The 23,018-nt window shown below is 46.6% G+C and overlaps 1 protein-coding gene across 1 annotated transcript in view; it reads right to left on the bottom strand.

Annotated features, from left to right (window-relative positions):
* PDCD2 (programmed cell death 2) overlaps nucleotides 1–23,018 on the bottom strand; it is a 271,283-nt gene that overhangs the window by 138,762 nt on the left and 109,503 nt on the right. Inside the window, exon 4 of the mRNA XM_085611955.1 lies at nucleotides 18,711–18,826. Coding sequence (XP_085468081.1) covers nucleotides 18,711–18,826 — 116 coding nt within the window. The remainder of the gene's footprint in view (nucleotides 1–18,710; nucleotides 18,827–23,018) is intronic.

Genomic DNA, 23,018 nt, shown 5'->3' with positions numbered 1-23,018 from the left:
ATGTCGCACGCTGGCGGCGTCTGCCGCTTTCGCCGCTCGGCCGGGCGGCATTGTTTAAAATGAGGTCGTTGACGCGTTTCCTATACGCGTTGCAGAACACGATGGACCTCGTCCCAGCGCGCTACTTCCGCGAAGTGGAGAGTTTGCAGCGCCGCCTGTTCTGGGACGGGAGGCCACGTATTGCCCTGGCTAAGCTGACGCTCCCCTGGTATGATGGGGGGATTGCCCTCCCGGATATTAAACGGTATTATTGGGCCTCCCAGCTAGCTGCAATTAATCAGGGCCTATATGGGCCAGCCTTAAACCCGGCGTTTGAAATGGATAGGATGCTACTTCCAGGTGGTGACTATAATCGAGCGCTCTACTCTAGCGCGCCCGACGCTCGCCTGACGGGCCCCACGCGTGTCATGGTGCGAGTGTGGCACGCGGCCAATGCTGCAATGGGGTGGAAGGACCGTTTGACCCGGGCGTCACCACTATACGCAGCTGAGCGGTTGGGCTCCTTGTGGACCTCGAAGGGCTTTGAGAAGTGGGATTTAATAGGCATCAGCAGACTGGGGGATCTCTGGACGAGGGGAGGATTTAAAACGTTCGAGATGCTGCAGACGGAATTTCAGTTGCAGGGCAGCGAGTACTTTCGGTACTTGCAGGTCCGGCATGCGCTGGGCTCCGTCTTTCCGGACGTTGCCTCCATCCCGGAGTGCTCCCCCCTGGAGGATAGAGTGCTGGATGGACACGTCCCTGACAGCACGATCTCACTGATCTACAAAAAACTGATCAACGATCGCTCAGACTTGCTGACTGCCCTTCGTGAGGCTTGGGTAGCCGATGGGCTGGAGCTGGACGACGAGGACTGGATCTCCGCGGTGGCCTCCCCGAAAGAGGTGGCCATACCGGCTCGCCTTCGTTTCGTCCAGCTCAAGATACTCCACAGGGTCTACATGACGGGGCCAAAGCTCCTGCGTATGGGCTATGCTGAGGACGGTTTGTGTAAGCGTGGGTGTGGTGCGCTGGGGACTTTTCTGCATATCCTTTGGGAGTGCCCGCGAGTGGAGGGGTTCTGGCGAGGTGTGCATGAGGTGCTGCGAGTGGTCACGCATGTGGCGCTGTTGCCCGAAGCAAGGAGATGCCTGTTGAATGTGTGGGAGCCTACCGATTACTCGGTGCCGCAGACGTGGTGGGTGACTCTGGGGTATATGGTTGCCAAGCGTGATATTGCCCAGCTGTGGGGATCCCAGAGCCCCCCGACTGTCTCGGCCTGGAAGGAACATATGGATTGGTGCATGTTTCGGGAAAAGGTGGTGTATGTGGCGAGAGGTAAGCCTGCGACATGGGTGAAAGTGTGGGGCCCCTGGAACGCCTACCGCGGGGGAATCTGTGCTCCACCCCTATTGCCTGATCCGTCGCCGGCCCCGTCCCCTTAGCCAACTCATCCCCCCGGTACCTGGGCATTGGGTGTCCCCAACCCTAGTTCTGATCTCTCCCCCCCCTCTTGAGATTCCTATGGATGGCTAGAATCCCCCCTCTAGGGGAGCACGTGTTGCTATTCCGATTGAGGATTGCCTTGTGGGTTTGTTTGTGTTTGTTGTGTTTTAAATTTAAAATGGAACCGTATAATGGGGTCTGAGTAGTGTGGCACGCAACGATGTTATCTCCTGTAAATGCTCGGCCGCAGCACCATGTGTTTTATAAATGTATACCGTATGCTCCTTTTATTGCTAGCGGCCAGCCGGAAGGTTGTAGGCCCATACTTGTATAATTTTTTGAGTCTTGTAATAAACGGTTTCAAAAATAAATAAATAAATAAATAAATAAAAGCTACTTTCCTCTGCACCAGAATTCAGAGCAGCACCTTTTTGCTTTGTAAATCCCAATATAGATTAAATCACACCGCCCTCCGGCCTGCTAACATCAAATCCACCAACCCTGTGATTTTACTGTAAATATGTATATCCCCGTTATTGTATTTAAGGATGTTATGTACGCATTCACTTGTCATTAATCCCCAAACTATTTTACTACAATCTCTACCTAATATGTAACAGAGTATCATTTATTGTATGGTTGCTAAGCAAGACTCATTAGGAAAGCAATATGTAAAAAATACTCCTCCCCAACCATCACTCAATCATCTCTCTAGACCTCGGACTTTGCCACATACTTCTCAACGATCTCTGCTATAGAAGTCACTCCCGTCATTTGTTAACGTCTCACACTACCATATCCTGCAACTTCCCTTATCACACATGCAATGCTTTTTTACACTAATCCACTACGGCTGGAACTGCACCCCTTTTACTATTTTATACCAAACTATAGACAGTTAAATATCAGAAGAAAAAGCACCCTAGAGATGAGAGCTAGATTTTTTTTTCAATCACTCCCTATACAGTGGCCTCTATGCCAGACCTCAAAATGGTTGTGTTACGCAAATCTGGCTTGGCAGTTCGGGGTGGACTGTTCCCATGAGGCATCGGGTCAAGACTGATTTGCATATGGCTGGGCCTAAATTAGGGTGACAAAGTGAGCTAAAGAACGATAATGTATTCAACCCAGATCTGAAACTGGGGGAGAGTGTCTGAAAGGTTTCAGCGCTCCGTCTAGCGTCCCTTTGTATTTGCGATGTTCACCCTAAATTGTCACGGTATGGCCAGACATGGGTCCCTTGCCATTGGATTCAAGCTAGCCTGGCTGATGAGGGGGTCTTACCCCGAAACCGGTCCGAGGAAGCTTGTTTCCGGTCAAGGGAGGACCTGGCTTGGCAGTTTGGGCTGGACTGTTCCCATGAGGCACTGGGTCAAGACTGATTTGCATATGGCTGGGACTGAACTAGGGTGGCGAAGTGAGCTAAAGAACAATGATGGATTCAACCCAGATCTGTAACTGAAACGTTTCAGCGTTCTGTACATCGTCGCTTTGTGTTTGCTTCATGCTCATGGTATCATAACTGTGAGAAGAGCTTGAGGATTAACACAAGCATAGACTGTTGTCATTGCTGGCACTGTATTTGCTCTCCAGAGAGCGGAGAATTTCCTCTGGGAGGGAGGATTATTCCACCTGAGCCTGCTTGAGGACTACACTTTGAGTGATGTTTTTGGGCACCAGAAAATTAATTCCCCAAGTCTTCAGCAGCTGAGTCAGCGCCTCAATGCATAGTGCTTCAAATACTAACAGCTGGTCCGAGAAATGTCTTTGTTTGGTGAATGTTGTAGGCACTGGCAAACTTGCATGGTTTGACGGGTCTGCAAGCCGGTGCAGTGGAACAGGGTATGGTCCAAGGCCTGAAAATTTGCATTACTAGAGACAGAAGTTATGGTGCCAAATCACTGACAATGGCTGGAATAATACCAATACAAAATTGAGTCAAAACCTGCTAGGATAGCAGGGGGCTAAACCTGATTTGAGTTTGAGATGCATGTCTTTAGCATAATTTGGTGTCCAGGAATCCAACACCATGAGAAAAGCCAAGTAGTGAGCCAAGACATCACCTAGATCAGCAGTATCCTGCATTTAGTGATCAGTGTAGTGCTCTGGGTGGTCTCTGGTGCTTTCAACAAACCACAACATGTTCAGCAAACTGAACCAATTTGAACCTTTATACTATTATCTATTGTAAGGGTACCTAATTGAATGTAGAGTGGTGGTTTTGAGAATCAACCGTTATCTGCCAAGGCTGTATCTCAATCAGCAAGGTAGTACCGTACACCATTGTTTTCTACCCTTTCTCTACTCATAGCAAGGAGATGGGGGGGGTTGAAATCAACAACCCTCACCAGCTCCACCCCACGCTGTGATGAATTGGTACATGCTATGAGATATGTTGGCTCTGTTTCAATTTAAGTGAAATATGCACAGTAGATCTGATCAGCAGTTTTCAACTTGCAATGGAAGGTTCCTGTGACTCCAGCATGCTCTGATATTTAGCAGAAAGCCAGGTTTGCAAGGCGGAGGCTTGCAACAAGATTCAAGAGCAGACTTGGCAGCACACACAGTCTGGTATGTTCTCTGCGGCCTTCAAGCGAGGTGTAGGGAATCGCAGAGTAATAATTTAACTTTGCAGAAAGATGTGGCATAATCAAACACCTTTTTGTGAAGTGATGCATTTGATATCAGAACACTGATTACAAGGGTAAGCAATGTACTAAACCTAATCTTCACGTCATTTTAAACTGCTCGAAACCATTTAAAACTGTCTGGAAGGGGCAGCAGCGGCAAGACAAGATGGCAGCTTCTTAGAACTCCTCAGAAACACTGAGAAGCTGTCTTGTGAAGGACGTTTATTTGGTACCATATGGCCGTTGAACCATGTGAAAAGATGTCGGAGGCTCCCAGGAGCAGCGAAGCAAGTTTTTAGACCCTTAATTGGTCCTGTTGCCAGAATTTTTTTGCTTTTCCTCGCCACTCCCAGCGCACTCTGTATTCCGGCTGCCATTTTGCGAGCTCGGACGAGCATAGTATCCTCAGGAGACAGCGTACCTGCAGTGCCTCCTCAGAAATGTGAGCCCATTGATGTTAATAAGACGAGCTAAACTGGAGGAATATTTATCTATCCCTATTTTTTCTTTTATATTCCCTCTTCATGTTATTAATATTTCTGGGTATTTTTCAAATACTTCAGGAAAGGTTCAATGCAGTTCTGTGGGAGTGCATTGGTTCACTTTTGTGGCGACTCCTTACAACATTTTTCTCTGGACAAGTCTGTCTTTATTGTATCATTCAATAAACAGATGTGCATTCAGTTTAAACTTCGCCTTGGAGGTTATTGAAGTATTATACAGACTTTCCTCTGGTTATTATAAGCATGGATTCCGCGCACTCAAGTAAATCTCAAGCGTCTATTGGTTCTAATGCTAATGGGCACAAAGAATCTGTTGGCAATACTAATAAAAGGGTTATAAAAGATCCTTCCTCTCCAAACAAATTACCTCTAACTTTGACATTGGAGGACATTATGGATGCTGAGAAATATGTGACCTTTTATGGCGGATACCACTGCAACGCTTCAAATTATTGAAAAAAAATTGTCTTGTTTAGACTCAAGACTTACAGAGGTTGAACAAAGGATTAGCGATGCTCAGGAGTTTGTCGCTCGGGTGGACATTTTATCAAAGGAGTTCACTCAGTTGAAGAAGATATCAGAAATTTGGAGAATCTTAACAGACGCAATGACCTACAAATTTATAGTATACCATATACCAAAAATAGTAGGCCTGCAGAAATCTGCGAATCCAAATATCCAGAGGGCACACAGGATTGGTCCTCTCAACGTACCAACCTCAAACAGACCACGAGGAATTCTTGCCTATTTTCTTCACTACTCCGATTTGATGACGACTCTTACAGCAGCCAAACAGCATAAACAAATGTTATGGTCTGGTCAGAACATTTTCTTCAGTCAAGATGTTTCAAGGTACACAGCTAATCGCCGAAAAGAGTTTCTAGATCTCAGACCTACGCTTCGATCTTTGAACGCCTGTTATGGTCTTATCCTTCCTTGTTTCTTCAAAGTAACAAAGACAGAACAACCACCTTTGAGGATCCTGCAGAGCTCAAGAAATGTATACACGTGCACAAAGGAGAAGACATGGAACTTAGTAAAACCTAAGTGTTCTTTATCTCTTGTTTAACAGGAGATCCTTTTTTCCCGCAGGTCCCTATTCTCCCTTCGTTTTGATGAAGATGTCTCTGTCCACGTTGTCCATTTGTTCCAATGTTCACTTTTTGTTGGGCTGCGCGGTCTCCTTGTCGTATGGTAAGTCCCTATGGTGCCGTGTTGATTAGGTTTTCTTCTTTTGCATAGTGTCCTTCCATTACTTGTTGATATTATATCTACTTACTCTCGGAGTTTCTTTTCAGAGTGGAGTATGTTCTTCTCGTCCCCCCCGGTCAATATTATTGTTTCCTCTGTTCTTGACTGTCATTGCTAAAGTCTTTTGGCTTTTTGTCATCTCTCTTCTATATATATGTCTCAAGGGAGCCTATGTTCTCCCTTTGCTCCACTTGTCTCTTTTTCATCTCTTCTCTTATCTTCTTTCGTCTCTTTTCTTCATTATTATACAGTGATCCTTTTCATATACAAACTTTCTCTTTTGGTTCTATATTACTTTTTTCCCAACCCCGTTGGTATGGGAAAACATGTTGGCTCTTAACTTATCTTCTATCTTTTTTCTCACCTTTTTTCAGATACTCTGTTTCAATACAGCTTCTTTGTTTATTGGCAGCCATGTGTATTCGGACTTCCAATATTTTCTATCAAACCGGTTGTGGTTGGTTAAGTTATTTATTTCAGGTTTCTTATGTGTTTTTTAATAACTCTTTATACAACCCTTCGATGAGTGGTTTACGTATTGTCTCATAGAATGTTAAGGGTATTCGTAACCCAGTCAAAAAGCAAAGTGTGTGGTCTCATCTTACTTAATTGAAAAGCCAAATTGCCACTGGCTATCTTACTGGCAAAATGGAACATAGCTATGCACTGGCGGTCCCCTACAGGCCCTCCGCTTGCTGCATGGGTTGGGGCGGTACACAAATGGGCACTGGCGGAGGATACACTACGAGACGAAGAAGCGAAAGGGACACGTAAACACCCTATATCACTGGACTGGGCTATCCTATTGAATCAATTTACACAATCACTAACCCATGACGACCCGGAGGGAGTCCCTCACACACCAGAAGACACACAGTCGCAGACCGCGAACACAGATGCCAGACCCCCCGCAGGGCACAATTAACATCACTAGGTATCAGTGCCGGGGTTCACGCCTTTAGTGTAAGCCCGAGCCCCAGAAATAGACCGACCGCAAGTTCCCTCACTTCACCCCTGGTAACTTGTGGAACCACCGTTCACCGAGACACATGCCGCCCTAAAGTCCCCATCCGACACTTGTACCCAGAACCCCATGAGCACCCCCCCCCACAGTTTTCTTCCCCCAGTTATATTCAGCAATTCTCTGTAGAACGATTTCAATAGTGACAAAAACGTAACTATTCACTGCGCGAATAACAAAGCATTATGATAGCAATACAAGTAAATGTGTTCCGAAGAATTGTGATTCGATGCAAAATGTCACTGTAAATGTAAAATGTCAATAAAAATATGGTTGAAAGAAAATTTGAAAAGCCAAATTGCTTTATTACAAGAAACGCATGTTAAGGAGCAAGACATACTCTCCTTGCACAGACAATGGGTTGGGAGTGTTCTTTGCCCTCTCATGCTGAATAATAAGAATGGTGTTATATTATTTCACAACTCGCTATATACTCATTTGCTAAATGAAGTTAACGACGATAATGGTAGATGGCTTTTGTTAAACATTAAAGTAGATGATACTCTGTTTTCTATATGCAATGTTTATGGCCCTAATGGTACAGACTTAGCATTTTGGAATACATTTTCCACTCTTCTTTCTACTCATGCTTCAGAAAATCTTATAGTGGGTGCTGATCGTAATCAACTTATGGATCCTTTTTTAGATCGGAAATCTCAAACCAAGTTTATCCCAAACAAAATGCAGAAGACCTTTCACAAAGCTATATCTTCTAGAGGGCTGATGTTTGGAGAATTTCACACCCTGATGTTTGGTTTGAGAGTTCTCTTTTTGCCCTAGTTCATATGTCCCATTCTAGAATAGACTATATAATTTTCACATAATTTACTCTTCAATTCTTGACACATGCCTAGATAGGCTCAATACTTATTTCAGACCACGCTCCTGTCATTGTAGGTTTGGATTATCCTACTCCTACACCCACATGACACAGATGAAGATTTAATAATGCCCTTTTGCTTGACAACCATTTTACAGAGCGATTATTCTTACAAGAATTTTTCGAGAATAATCTTCCCTCGGACTCACAGATACATTTTATCTGGGATGCATTTAAGGCAACTGGCGGGGGGTTTAGAATAGATTGTGTGTAAAAAAAAAAAAAGGCATTTAGAGATTCGATGTTACTCTTAAAACAAATTAAAACCTTAGAACATGAATACTTTTCTCCAAATCACACAGATACTTTGTCTGAACTCATTAAAACTAAAATGCAATATAACAAACAGTCCTGGGATAATGCTTGCTGTACTTTGCTTAAGTTTAATGCTAAAATGTATGGTGATCGGAATAACGCTGCCAAATCTCTGGCTAACTACCTTAAAATTAAAAAGCAGAAATCCAAGATTGTTGCTATAACGTACAATACTGGGGTCAGGCACATTAGCGACTCCAAGATATTAGAATGCTTCACAGAATATTGTACTATTTTTTATACCCCCGAGTCCTTTCCTTTAAGTGATCAGATAGATGCTTATTTGCAATCCATTCCCAAATCTCCTGAAAATACTGTTGATCTGTCCTCTCTTGATGGTCCAGTTTTAGAACAAGTAATTACAAACACCATCACCTACCAAAAGACAACTTCTGGGCCTGATGAATTTTCTGTACTTTTTTTTTCCATTTCAAACATTACTAGCTCCTAAGTTGTTGCTTCTCATGAATCATTTTTTAAATATGGGAAAGACACAAAGATCTTTCACTCAAGCAATGCTTTGTCTGATCCCAAAGAAAGACAAGGTTCCTTCTCAATGCAGTAACTACAGACCCATCTCAACAACAAACACTGACTCCAAGATTTTTGCCAAATTATTGGCTCTACGTCTTAATCAGATCATTCCCAATTCAGTTGATATTCATCAATCAGGGTTTGTAAAGGGACGTTCTGTTGAAGACAATTCTAGAACTTTCCTCAATATAATTCATTTGGCCTCCAAATTTAACTCACCTGTGGGTGCAAGAACTCTGGACGCTGAAAAGGCATTCGATAGAGTGAACTTGGAGTTAATTTTCGGAGCATTAAAATGGCATGGCTTTAGTCCTCACGTCATTCATTATATTCAGCTGGTATATTCTGCACCTTCTACCTCTATTTGGTTCAACTGTTGTCAACCCAATTATTTTTCCCTCCTTAGGGGAACTAGACAAGGTTGCCCTTTATTCTCCACTTTTATTTATTTTAGCCTTAGAACCAACCCTTCTTTGAAAAAAATAGCCGTTCTCCACAGTTTACTGGTTTTCAATTTAAGGACATTGACATTGAATTTACAGCATAAGCGGATAATTTCTTATATCTTTCTAACCTCAACACGTCTGTACCGACGCTTTCTCGGTGTATAAACTTAATATTGATAACTCAGAGGTCTTGCCCCTAAATAAATTTTGCCTCCCAGATATGTTTAAAGATACAGGGTTTAAATGGAATTCAAAAAGTATCAAGTGTTTAGGTATTCTATATACAAATAAATTAACCTTACTGAAATCATCACACAACTTACGGCGTTAATGGATAGTTGGTCCCCATTATTTTTGTCTTGGTGGGGTAGATTAGCAACGATTAAAATGATGTTGCTACCGAGAATACATTTTTATGTGTCCATGCTACCAGTTCCCCCTCCACTCTCCTTCTTTAAAATGATCCATCGTTCTTTGATCAAATTGTTGTGGAATAAAAATAAATCTAGAATCTCATTAACCCGTCTTCGACAACCCAAAGATTCAGAAGGGGTCAATTTTCCTAACCTTTACACTGAAACAAATTTGGACTTCCCTTTCAACCAACCCACACACAACATTAACTGCTTGGGGTCAATTGGAGCAGGCCCAGTATACACCATTTTCTTTAAACACAGCAATTCATATTTCTCAACCTCCTAGGTTCTTTTTATCTCCTACTCTCACCAATTCTGCAGCTATTGCTAATCCTTTAGTACAATAAGCACCTCAAATTAAATAGAGTTCTTTCATGGAAAGAATGGATGAACAAAGGTATTATACCCATTGGACATATACTTACTGATGGCTCTCTTATGGACTTTTCTAAGATTCAAAAAAATTATGACATATCCTTTCATCATGCCACTCATTATCTTCATCTTAGGGCTTCTCTTCTTCTCCTCTCTCAGGACTCTTCCACGGTTCCACACAATCAGCCTCCCTTTCTCACTTTGTAGCTCTCCTCCCAGGTTAAAGCATCTGGTATTTACAGGATTTTGACTCGTCCCACTAATTTGAGAATAAAATTCACGGTACAGCTCTTATGGGAAAGGGATCTGCATCAGGAATTCTCTTTCCAGACCTGGGGCTCCATATGGGCTAAAATTCATACTTCCTCTCATTCAGCAAGTACAACACAAATGTTATATTATTTTTACAATAGGCTTTTTCAGACCACTGAGGACCTACAAAAGTTCAAGCTGACTAATGATGCAAAATGCTGGTCATATTCGTATGAAAAAGTGATTACATAGGCTTTTTCTTTGTCCTTTTGTTAAAAAACTTTGGATGCTTGTTTTGGGAAAAGCTGAATGAAATTTTGTCCATGACTCTTTTGATATTTTGGTTATTTTTTTGGGGAAGTTCCTCCCCCATATTGTACTCTCAGGGGAATGTGGGTAAGTTTATTAATTTGATAATAACTATTACCCTACAGATTTTTAGCACGAATTGGAAAGATACCACTAAAATCACTTTTACTAGCTGGTGGAACCTTTTATGTCATCCTCATAGACTGTATCGTGCACATGCTACCTCTATTCCTTTAATGATTAAAAAAGAAGATTATGGCCACCACTTACAACATTCACATCCAGGCAAGCTGTTCTGCCCACTTCTAGGTTTGCCAGTTACGAACCCCCATAAATGTTTAATAGGTTAATATTGTCATTTCTTTCTTTTCTTCCTCCTCCTCCTCTCTTTTTCCTTTCTTAAAATTCTTAAATGCATATGGTTTTGTAAAACTGTTTATATTTTTCAATTCGGGTTCTGGCATTGAAATTGATAAAGAGTTCATATGTCTTTCTTTTATTCACCGTGCTTGAATTGAATTGTTTGAACATTATATACATATTCTGTATTTGCTTTTTATTTTCATACAATATCAATAAATCATTCTAAACAGAAAAAACCTGGCTGGAATGATTGATGCTTAGTAATTTCTTGTAAATAAACCTGGACGCGTGAGCACTTAGAAGATAGGAATCTGGTGTGGTGAAAATGGCAAGCAGGGGCATGAGAGACGTACTAGAAAACCACTCCTGGAATCAGATGGCCTGAGAATTACTGCTGCTCAGTAAGATCACTCTGAATAGATGCCTTTATAAAAGATTTTCACAATTAAAATAAGGACGGCCTTTGTTCTACCTCTTGATGGCAAGCACACAATGTAATCTGACCTTTGCAGTAACAGCACCTGCAAGTCTACTGTCAATAAAATTATATACCTTATTTTAGAAGAGTTTTACAGTTGCTTATACCAATGGAATACATACTAAGCATTGGCAATGTTGAATGCTTTGGCTCTTGTTTACTATTGGAAGAGTTAACAATTACTTCAGCACAGTAGAGGTCAAGGTGTGGCAGTGCTAAAGGAGCAAAGTCAAAAGGAGCAGAGTCTTGACAGTCAACTTATATAATTATTTTTTTCAAAACTTTGCCCAATCAGTTATTAGCAACAAGTACATATACCAAGGTAAACCTATTGTAGCATCATTGTTCAGAAAGAGGCTTCATTTTACACTATCTTCACACTATCATATCGGTACGATAATTTTGATGATTAATCCAGTTACTCTGCATTCTAGTCTGAGGTTTTACTTATAATTCAATGTAGAGGAATAATGTGCTTCCTGCAAAGTAAAGAATGCACTATGATTAAAGATACTGATATGGAGAGAAGAGGGTGAATCAGAGCAAGAAGTGAGATGAAAAATAACTGGCACATTCTGTAGGATCCTTGGTTTCTGGGGGAGCACAGTTGATTTACGAAATGTTTCACAGGGAAGATCCAAACCCACTACGGTGCTGGCTGCACACCTTCGGGCCAGGCTCGCTTAGTACACCATTAATTCTTTGAAACAATTCATGGTTTCATCTTAAGCCCCACCACTTTTCAAGTTCACGAGCCGATACTGGTGCGGAGAACTCCAAGCCATTGTTCTCTGTTTTAGGCTTTCCCTTTGCCAAACAATGGTGGGATGGTGTAGGAGACCTTCAGATTTTACAATGCAGGTTGGTGCTTTGCAACTTCATGCCCCCTCCCTATAATTATATCTTGTCTATTTGTTGTTTTCTGTGATACAGAGAAGAAAAACAACCTTCACCTTTAGTTAATCATATCTGAAATTTGCGCTGCAAGACTGAAGACTGGTGTCAGTGAGAGTGGGTTGCTCAAATATTCCCAGATCTCGTCAATTTCCTGGAAAGATATTTCCAGATAAAAACTATCAAGTGAGCCCCAAGCTGAAATGAAGGAAAGTGGAAACAAGTAGAAAAAAGATGTGTTAGGCATGGGCACCACAAAATTATATTAAAGATCAAGAGAGACAGTTTCCAGTCCATATCTATCTTCCAGTTGGGGAAAGACATGTGGGAGTTAGAAAGGTGCACACCGGTGTGGATAAGAGAAGAGTGGTTGCATATATACTATGACATATGATTAATACCAGTCAAGCAAAATAATGGAGTAGCTTCGAGGAGCACATTTCTTTCTTGGCAGAAAGTAGCAGAGTAGCCCCTCAGGATGGAATAGGAGAAAACCAAAAATGAGGAGGGCCCTTATTTTGTGATGGGACAAATGGAATGGTGATTAAGATTTACAGGAGGGGAGGAGCCTAGCGCGCAACCAAGATGGCCGCGTAGGTGCGAGGCTCCCGAGGACCTCCGCGACCTCCTGCATAAATCCTGACAGAATCCTGTCCCAGATGAGGGGACTGTATTTGTGAGCCCGAGCAGAGGTGACGCCCGTTTTCCGTTTTTAAATCGGACCTCGGACACCGGCAGGAGCATCGATTGGGGTTTGCGGCCTTCTCCACACCGGCCCCCCGTACTGGAGTTGTGGGGCGATCCGGATACAAAGTGAACAACAGCGGCGGGCAAGGCTGGGTGACTCGCGTACCCCGCACTTTCACTTTCGCGCCCTCCTTGCTGCCAGGCGAGGTTGGGTTGCGGGGCGGTGTGCGGTGGTGTGGTCTCGTTGGGGTGCCCTGCCGGTCCGCCAGCTGCGGTCCGTCCTGCGGAGCGGTGGTCGCTCCCCCCTGGACCCCTTGAACTGGATTGTCGGCCCCCCCCTTTTCTTGAGGAGACTGACTCGTCTTGGGGATTGAAACCATGTCCACAAAACAAGATGGCGATCGGGCTAAGATAAAATCGACCCGCCGTGGCGCGGCCCATCAATCCAACAGTATGGACCGCTACACCCTCCAGAAGGGATCCCCAGAGGCGCCGCGTAGGTCCCCTACGGGCCCGACTGATGCTTCCGCTCTGCCCACGGACCTGACCCTCCGAGACGTCATGGGCGCCATCGCCGAGATGAAGGCCTCGGTGGACCAGCGCTTCGACACTCTGGCGCAGAAGATTGACTCGGTCCTCGTGGACGTGGGCCTCGTGAGGGCTGATTTGTCTAAAACCAACGACCGGGTCGACTCTTTGGCCCACTCTACCACGGGCCTCACAACGGACGTGGCGGCCCTCCAACAGGAGGTGCGCAGGCTTGGCCAGGCGAGCGCCCTGATGAATCGTCGGCTGGAGGATTCCGAGGGTCGGGCCCGGAGGAACAACGTCCGCATTATCGGGGTGCCGGAGGGACGCGAGGCGGAGGCGGCGGATCTATTTGTTGAGGACCTGGTTCTCTCCCATCTCCAGCCTCGGGGGCTGAGTAAATTCTTTGCGGTGGAGCGTGCCCACAGGGTCCCCGGGGGTAGGCCTAAGGTTGGAGCCCCTCCGAGGCCTCTCATCGCCCGGATCTTCAATTTTCGGGACAGAGACGCTATCCTACAGACTTCCAGGCTACAAGGGCCGGTCAAACTTGACAATATGGACATCAATTTCTATCCTGACTTCACTCCGGCAGTCCAAAAGCAGAGACTGAGCTTTCTTGGAGTTAAACGTCGCCTAAGGGACCTGAATCTCAAATATGCGATGCTTTTTCCGGCTAAGCTGAGAGTGGAGGTGGATGGCCACACGCACTTTTTTGATCGTCCCGAGGTGGCCGGGGACTGGCTAGACACTTTGCCCGGAGATCGGGGCCGGGGGGGTGGGGGGTTGCGGTTGGTGGGGAGGGCCCGCCGGATCAGGACTGAGGGACTAATGGTAGGCCTTGCTCTGGACTGCGTTGTTGTCACTATTGACTGTTAGGGTAAGTTCCCCTCCTGTGGAGGTCGTGTGGGGTCTCTTGGGGGATCTCCCTCCTCCTCTGGGGGACTAGTTAGTTTTCTATCTATGGGGCGACAGGCACACTGCACTTTGGGGGGGCTGTTTGGGCTCATGCAGGGGTGCAGGGTGGGGGGAGTTCTGTTGGGTTGGGTGGGTTGGGGTGGGGTGTGGTTAGTTTCTACCGCAAGGCAAACCCGTTATTGTGTTGTTGTTTTTGAGATGCTCTGGGGGGGACAAATGATGGCTTCGTTATGTGATGGGGGGTAGGGATTTGACTTTGTTGTCCTGGAACGTTAACGGACTGGGTGATAGGATCAAGCGGGGTGTGGTCCTGCAGTATCTGAAGCGGATTTCGCCTGATGTGGTCTTTCTGCAGGAGACACACCTTATTGGTAACTCCTTTTGTGCCATGAATCGCTGTGGCTTTCGCTTGGTGGCCCACTCTGGCTTCACATCAGGCTCGCGGGGGGTGGGCATTATGGTCAAGACCTCGCTCCCGCTAGAAATAGACGAGGTGCGCCATGATGAGAGGGGACGCTACACTGTCTTGGTGGGGAGGATGGAGGGCAAGGTAGTTGTCTTTGTCTCTGTGTACGTCCCACCGGGGCTACAGTCCACCACCTTTGCAGATCTGGGACGCCTCCTTCTTGACCTCCCGGGGGGGCTTCTGGTGGTTGGGGGGGATTTCAATGCGGTGGCTTCTGGGACTATGGATCGTCATCCCCCTAGGGACCTCCCCCGGGCACAGGCGTGGCTAGCGGGCCTTTTGGACACACTGGGATTGGTGGACTGCTGGCGTTTAAAGCATCCCACCCAGCTGCAGTACACCTTCCATTCGGGTGCCCATGGTAGCCTCTCGCGGCTTGATTATGTCCTTGTCCCTGCGGCCTATGCTGGGAGGGTGGGAGAGGTGCGCCATCTGGCGCGGGGTATTTCAGATCATTCCCCGCTCCTGTTGCACTTGGGTGTCTTCCCGAGGGGAGAGGGCAGGGTAGCTCCAATCAATGCTTGGTACCTGCGTGACCCCACTATTCGTGCTGACCTGATTAAATCATTGCAACGGTATTTTGAGGAGAATGTGGGGTCCGTCCCGTCGGCTATCTCCCTGTGGGAAGCCTTCAAAACAGTTCTCAGAGGGGAGGCCCTCTCCTTTATCTCCCATGCCCGCAGACGCGCACAGGAGGAGGTGACCCGGGTGGAGGCCGAAATTACTGAATTGGAGGGTGGTCTGGGGAGTGGGGTGACTGACGCGGCGCTGCATGTTCTACACCTTAAGCAGGCGGCTTATAGGGCCCTCGTCACGGAGGCGGCCAGGGGCCTTAGCAGAGAGCAACAGGGGCGACTGTACGATGTGGGTGATAAGGCTGGCAAACTGATTGCGTGGTTGGATAAGAAGGAGAGAGCTAGTCGTGTGGTCCCGCTAATTGAGAGGATGGATGGTGTACGAATTACTGAGCCGGAAGGCATTGTTTCTTGCTTCGCGGATTATTTCCGCGAGGTATATTCTCCTGTCTCTCCTTGCTCGGAGGAGGATTCCCATGCCCTGCTGCGGGACATCGCGCTGCCCTCGCTTTCAGTGGAGGACAGGGATTCGTTGGATGCCGCTCCCACCTCGGATGAAATCGCCCTCGCCATACGCTCGGTCGCCTCGGGCAAGGCCATGGGCCCGAATGGCCTTCCTATCGAATTGTATAAGCTGCGACCGGATGTACTGACACCTCACCTCCGCGCGATGTTCCTTGCGGCCCACTCGCGGGGCTCCCTCCCGCCGGACCAGCGTCTAGCTACCATCGTGGTTATCCACAAGGAGGGGAGACCGCGAGACCGGGTTACATCCTATCGGCCGATCTCGCTCTTAAATGCGGAGCCTAAAATCCTCGCCAAGGTGCTTGCCAACCGGCTGGTCGGCGTGGTGGGCGATCTGGTCCACCAAGACCAGTCCGGCTTTATTCCCCATCGCAACACGGCCCTTAACCTGCGGCGTTTGCACGGGGTGCTCGCGCGTGTTCCATTCGTGCGGGAGCCGGCCATCTTGGCGTCCTTGGACGCCACCATGGCGTTTGACACGCTCGAGTGGCCGTACATCTGGGCGATGTTGGCGAAATTTGGATTTGGCCCGGGATTCATCAGCTGGGTCAAATTGTTGTACTCTGACCCATTGGCGCAGGTGGTGGTGAATGGTCGAGTCTCGGCCCCATTCGTGCTGGGACGGGGCACGCGACAGGGTTGCCCCCTGTCGCCGCTCCTGTTTGCACTGGCCTTGGAACCCCTGGCGGAGTGGCTGCGGTGGCACCCTTCTATCCGTGGTCTCCGTTGGACCCCTGAGTATGAGGACCGCGTGTCCCTCTATGCCGACGACATCCTGTTGTACTTAGCCTCCCCGCGTAAATCACTGATTGTCCTGGTCGATGTCCTGCGCTCCTTCGGCCGTAACTCAGGTCTTGTCATCAACTGGGCTAAATCCTGTGTCTATGTGCTTTCCGGGGAGGCTCCTGTTCTCCCGCGGGGCTGCTCGATCCAGATTGCCTCGCAGGGGTTTCGTTACCTGGGCGTCTATATTACGCTGGACCCGGTGGCCCGCTACGAGCGGAATTTGCTTCCCCCCCTCCAGCGCTTGAAGGAGGACGTCGCGCGCTGGCGGCGCTTGCCGCTTTCGCCGCTCGGCCGGGCGGCATTGTTCAAGATGATGTCATTACCGCGCTTTCTATACGCTCTCCAGAACTCGATGGACCTGGTCCCGGCGCGCTACTTCCGTGAGGTGGAGAGTTTGCAGCGCCGCCTGTTCTGGGACGGGAGGCCGCGTATAGCCCTGGCAAAGTTGACGCTCCCGTGGTATGACGAAGGGATTGCCCTCCCGGATATTAAGCGGTATTACTGGGCCTCCCAATTAGCTGCAATTAATCACGGCCTTTACGGGCCCGCCTTAAACCCGGCATTTGAAATGGACAAGACGCTCCTGCCCGGTGGCGATTACAATCGAGCGCTCTACACTAGCGTGCCCGATTCCCGCCTGACGGGACCCACGCGTGTCATGGTGCGAGTATGGCACGCGGCCAACGCAGCTATGGGATGGAAGGACCGTTTGACCCGGGCGTCACCGTTGTATGCGTCTGAGAGGTTGGGCTCCCTATGGACCTCGAAGGGCTTCGATAGGTGGGACACGATAGGCATTAGTACAGTGGGGGATCTCTGGACGAGGGGAGGATTCAAAACATTCGAGACACTGCAGGCGGAGTTTCAGCTGCAGGGCAGTGAATACTTTCGATACCTGCAGGTCCGTCACGCACTGGGTTCTGTCTTCCCAGACGTGGCCGCCATCCCGGAGTCCTCCCCACTGGAGGATAGAGTGCTAGATGGCCACGTTCCGGACAGCACGATCTCCCTCATCTACAAGAAGTTGATTAATGACCGCTCGGGCTTACTGACTGGGCTCCGCGAGGCTTGGGTTGCCGATGGGTTGGAGCTGGACGACGAGGACTGGATTTCCGCGGTGGCCTCCCCGAAGGAGGTGGCCATCCCGGCTCGCCTTCGCTTCGTCCAGCTTAAGATACTTCACCGGGTGTACATGACGGGGCCAGGGCTTCTGCGTATGGGCTATGCCGAGGATGGACTGTGTAAGCGTGGGTGCGGTGCATTGGCGACTTTTTTACATATTCTGTGGGAATGTCCGAGGGTGGAGCGATTCTGGCGTGGTGTGCATGAGGTCCTGCGAGCGGTTACGCATGTCGTGCTGGTGCCTGAAGCGAGGAGATGCCTGCTGAATGTGTGGGAACCGACCGACTACTCGGTTCCGCAGACGCGATGGGTGACGCTGGGTTATATGATTGCTAAACGTGACATCGCTCAACTGTGGGGATCCCAGAGGCCCCCGGCAGTGTCGGCCTGGAAAGAACACATGGATTGGTGCATGTTCCGAGAGAAGGTGGTGTATGTGGCGCGGGGTAAGCCTGGGGCGTGGCTGAAGGTGTGGGGCCCCTGGAACGCCTACCGCGGGGGTATTTGCGAGCCGCCGTTGTTGCCTCCCGCTTCACCAGCTCCGTCCCCCTAGATGACCCCCTCCCTCAATCCCGGGCACAGTGTTTTCCCAGTCCCGGACCTATTCCCCTTCCCCTCCTTCGATTTTAGTGTATGGTTGGGGTCCCCCCATTTGAGGAGCATATGTTGTCACTTTCGCTCTCGGGTTGCCTTGCGGGTGTGGTTTTATGTTGTTGTGTTGTATAAAACGAAACCGTATTGTGGGCTCAGAGTCATGTGGCCCACGTTGTTGATACCTCCTGTTTTAGCGTCTCTGTAACGCCAAGTGCCTTATTGTATATATGTCATTTATTTCTGTCACTTTAGCGGCCGGCCGGAAGGTTGTAGGCCCATACCTGTATATATTTGAGATTGTAATAAACGGTTTCAAAAAAAAAAAAAAAAAAAAAAAAAAAAGATTTACAGGAGGCTAGCTATGGATTAAAAGTCAAAAAGGTTACATAGCCAGAGCACGTACCATTGACATCTACATACCTGTTTTGGCTGTGGGGCTATTTTGTTCTTGAAATGTGCAAAGATTTTGTCCTCCTTGGTCTCGTGTTTGGCCAAAGCCTCCAAGTCCTGCGCATCTTTGACATCCAGTAAAGTTCCTGGAACGGGTAATAATCACTAGTGAGCTGCATCTCAGCATTTCACTTCTTCAGTTGGTCTTACCTATTTCTCCAACTCCTGTTTCCACCAGGTTAATTAGGATTTCAAAAGAAACAATGGCAGCGTATTGGACATTACATGTGGCACTCTATGTGGCAAGTATTGAGACTGATATTGCATAAGGTATTTGAATTTATTAGAAATTTATCAAGAAAAACATGCACATCAAAAAGGCACTACCTTACATTTACATGCAAGCCGCATCCAATGGCTTTTTAAGGGCAGGTAAACCCCCAAAATGAGCTTGCATATGCTATGTTCAAAATGGCAACAAGGTTTTCATTTGCATATAGAGAGATAAAATGTCAAGCTATTTCAAGAAGCTATAGAGCTCTGAATCAGATAGCATAATGGGGAGGCTGGTTGCACATTAATATAAAGGAAAGTCTAGGGGAAGGCTGCCAAAAGAACATGCAAATTAGAGGCGAGGAGCCACCCCAGCCTCAAGTGGAGCCCCGGGGAGAGAGGAAGTCATGACAGCATTAAACGAGACGAAGGCAGCGATGCTAATGAACCTGAAAGGGAAAATTGGATAGGAAGCGTCTGGTGGTAGTTGAGAGGCATGAGGTGGAAAAAAACAAATCCTATATAGCCTAGGTAATCAGCATCCTCGAAATTCAATAGTTCCAGTAGCGGGAGTCTAAGCAAATCTTTGGGGCTTGCAGTTATTCTTTAACAAATTAAGCACCACACTCTCCACTGTGTTTCAGCAACTGCCAACTAGACAATATTGGAGGAGAGGAGTCAGGCGGGTTGACCTGTTCCAACCTGATCCATGGAGTGGTCTTACAGGCAGGTAAAGCAGCAGAGCACCTGTTGTTAGAACCAATGTCTCCATTGTTCACAAGCCTCAGACTTGCTGCCACTTGAACTGCATCTCGGCAGTCAGTCACTCCTAGGCCATGCTGTCTTATGGCGCTGGTAAATCCACCAACCTCTGACAAGTATCTTCTCAAACTGCCACTGATTCGAGGTAGGCTGGTGATGTGAATATAGTGAGGCTGCACTATATGGAAATTATTTGCAATAAAGTTCTCATAGAGCCCTTACTTATATTCTTGGACTACACTCTTCAAAACCAAGAGCAGACTAGGCCATGAAGGAAGGGATATTTAATTTAAATGTGTCAGGCAGAAATAAATCGATGCACTTATTCCCCCTGGCTGGAGACAGTGGTAGATGGTAGTCTGAGTCTGCTGGAACGGTGTGTCGCTTATCGACTGGTTGGATCCTGGTGCGGTTTAATCGTGACAACTTTGATACACTAATTATAAGCAAGCCCTGCAAGCCAATAAGCCTGGCTTCTTTTAAGTGTAGGTGTTTTTGTTGCAATGGCCTATGTTGTTCACCAACAGGAACACAAAGCATACAGACAATACCTAGATGTGCACATACACACCGAATATTAGCTGGATGAACTGATAGAATATTAGCTGGATGCACTGATAGATGGTTATATACAAGGAAGGTTGGACGGCTGTGGGTGCATACAATGACAGGTAGAAATGTAGATGGTGAGCCATAATGTTGATGGATATGCGTGGTTGCAAGGTGTGAAACAGGGCTCAATCAGACCGAAACTTAGAGGGTGGGGGGGCTGCCTGACCGTTTACCAAAGGTACCCCTTTCAGTCTGCTAATCTGGACATTGCAACATATGCTTGCTTGATGCTGCATACATGTTGAGGTGGATGGGTAAATGTGCCAGGTTTCGGAATGTGTGACTGGCAAGCCACGGCCCCGATTTCATTCGTCATGCGATTGAATAAGTGAGTGCCAGTCAGGTGGCAATATTACCACCTATTACTCTGCGATGAATCTTCACTATTCTAAATTAAAATAAAACCGTAAAATAGCATCTCACACTGAGCAATTCTCGTATGAGATGACAGAGCTACCCACATCGAGCAATTCTCACTAAGATGACAGAGCTGCATCCATGCTGAAAACCACCAGGCCGAAACAACTGGCAAATATAGGTAGTTGCCTTGAAATAGCTTTGCAACAAATATTTCTTCAACCTCCAGAAGGTGGATTGGGTGCGTATTACCAAACCGGATGTGGGTCGCAAGGGAACTTCAAGGTTTTCTTGTACTGTGAGAGTGGAAAATGTATCTGTAGCGCAGTATGCTAGCATAGCAAAGGGTGGTGGAATTGAAGTTCTGTTGTATTTCTTAAATCGGTACTAGAGTTTTTTTTCAGAGAAGCACATACAGATAGTATACATTTTAGAGCTAAACTTTTGTAGAGGTTTAGAGGAAAGACCATGTGGTTTACCAAACAAAAAGGCTTGTAAAGTTGCCTATTAAATGAGGATTACATTTTAAAAGTAATACGTTGTTGACCTTAATTTCCTAAGTACTTTTATTTTCGTGCTTAACTTTATTTTTCACAAATGTTATTCGTTTTAATCACCAGTAGGCAGTTACAGTTAGCCATGCTTACATAGAAAAAGCTTTTTTTGACATGCCTATATCTTTAGCGCTGGTTGACTAATCTTCACAAACTTTTCCCCAAAAAGTTCCCCAGTGAATCTTGTTATGCATGGAAAATTTTGGGGCGATCCGTCTAGCGGGCACAAAGAAAAAGGGAAAGGGGTAAAAAAAAGAAGTGTGTTTTCATGTTAATTCCCATAGGAATTGTAGACCCAACTACAGCTCGAAACTCTGAACGGAACTGGCAGAAAGGTGGCTGTTGGTCCAGAAAGCAACCTTTTTGCCAATTGATACAAATCCCAATCAGTAGTTTTGGAGCTATTAAAGAAAATTCTAATTTGTATATATAGGGGCATGAAGGCTACACGAACCCTCCCGATCTCATGCTGAGATGTGATTGGCTGCCAACCCTTGAAACAGGAAGTGTTGGCAGCTCTCTCGGGATTCGGCTTGATCAGAGTCGCACAAAAACATTTAGAATCTAAAAAAGGGGCAAGACTGGGGACACACCGAACTGTGTCGTGGTGCAGGAATTCCACCCCTAAACCAAAATGAAAAATCTCTAAAAAATCTGTGCATTGATCCGCTGATTTTTCAGAGATTAAAAGAAAAAGCAATGTCTTGCACAGTTTATTTACTTGCCCCCAAGTGGGCAAAATAAAGTTCAGAAACGAGCAGCAAGAGGCAGAATAAAGGTCAGCAATGTGCGGAAAGAGGATAAAGGTCAGAAAGAGGCAAAATAAAGGCCAGAAGTGAGCAGAAAAAAGCAGAGAACGAGCAGAAACCCCTCAGACACCCATGCACCCACTCACAGACCCAGTCAGACAACCATTTACAGAATCACTCACTCTCTCTCTCGCTCGCCCACTCCCAGATCTACCTTAGAAATTCATTGAAAAAAACTAAGATTACAGGGATGTTATAGTTAGGCTCAGATTTTACTCATACAATAGAATTTCAGCAGTTATAGTTACCGGAGCTACCTATAACTTACACTCCAGCAATGCACTGCTTATGACCTCACATATTACATTACTCGTGACATGGTCAGTGACATCACTCATGACATACACAGAACCACTGACACCCACTCTCCCCCCCCACAGAACCTCTCATATACCCACTCCCACTGTCAAACAACCCCTCACATTCCCATTCGCATACCCATACCAGTGCTCAAATTACCAACCACTCATCCATAGAGCCACTCGCACATACTCACTCATACACCTAAACTCACCCATTCTGCCACTCATACACCCACTCACTCACTCACCAATACAGCCACTTACACATCCAGTCATACAGACTTTTACACACCCACTCATAGACCTTTACAGCTACTCACATACCCAATCACCCATACAGAAACTTAAACTGCCACTCACCCATAGAATCACTTACATACCCATTCACACATCCATACAACTACACACACCTTCTCACCCTTACAGCCACTCAAACAGCTACTCGCTCATACAGCCACTTGCACACCCACTCCCTCGCTTATAGAGCCACTCACACACTTATGCAGCCACTCTCACAGCCACTAACTCACCAATACAGCCACTCACACACCCACTCACTCACTCTCCGATACAGTCACTCACGCACCCAGACAGCTACTCACACACCCATACAGACACCCACTCACACACAGTTACACAGTCACTGAATTAGATCTTCCTCATGTTTCT

Source organism: Triturus cristatus, chromosome 6 (assembly GCF_964204655.1).
Source record: "Triturus cristatus chromosome 6, aTriCri1.1, whole genome shotgun sequence".
Classification (NCBI taxonomy): Eukaryota; Metazoa; Chordata; class Amphibia; order Caudata; family Salamandridae; genus Triturus; species Triturus cristatus.
The sequence above is the reverse complement of the archived record's forward strand: the minus strand, read 5'-3'. Positions and strand labels throughout refer to the sequence as shown.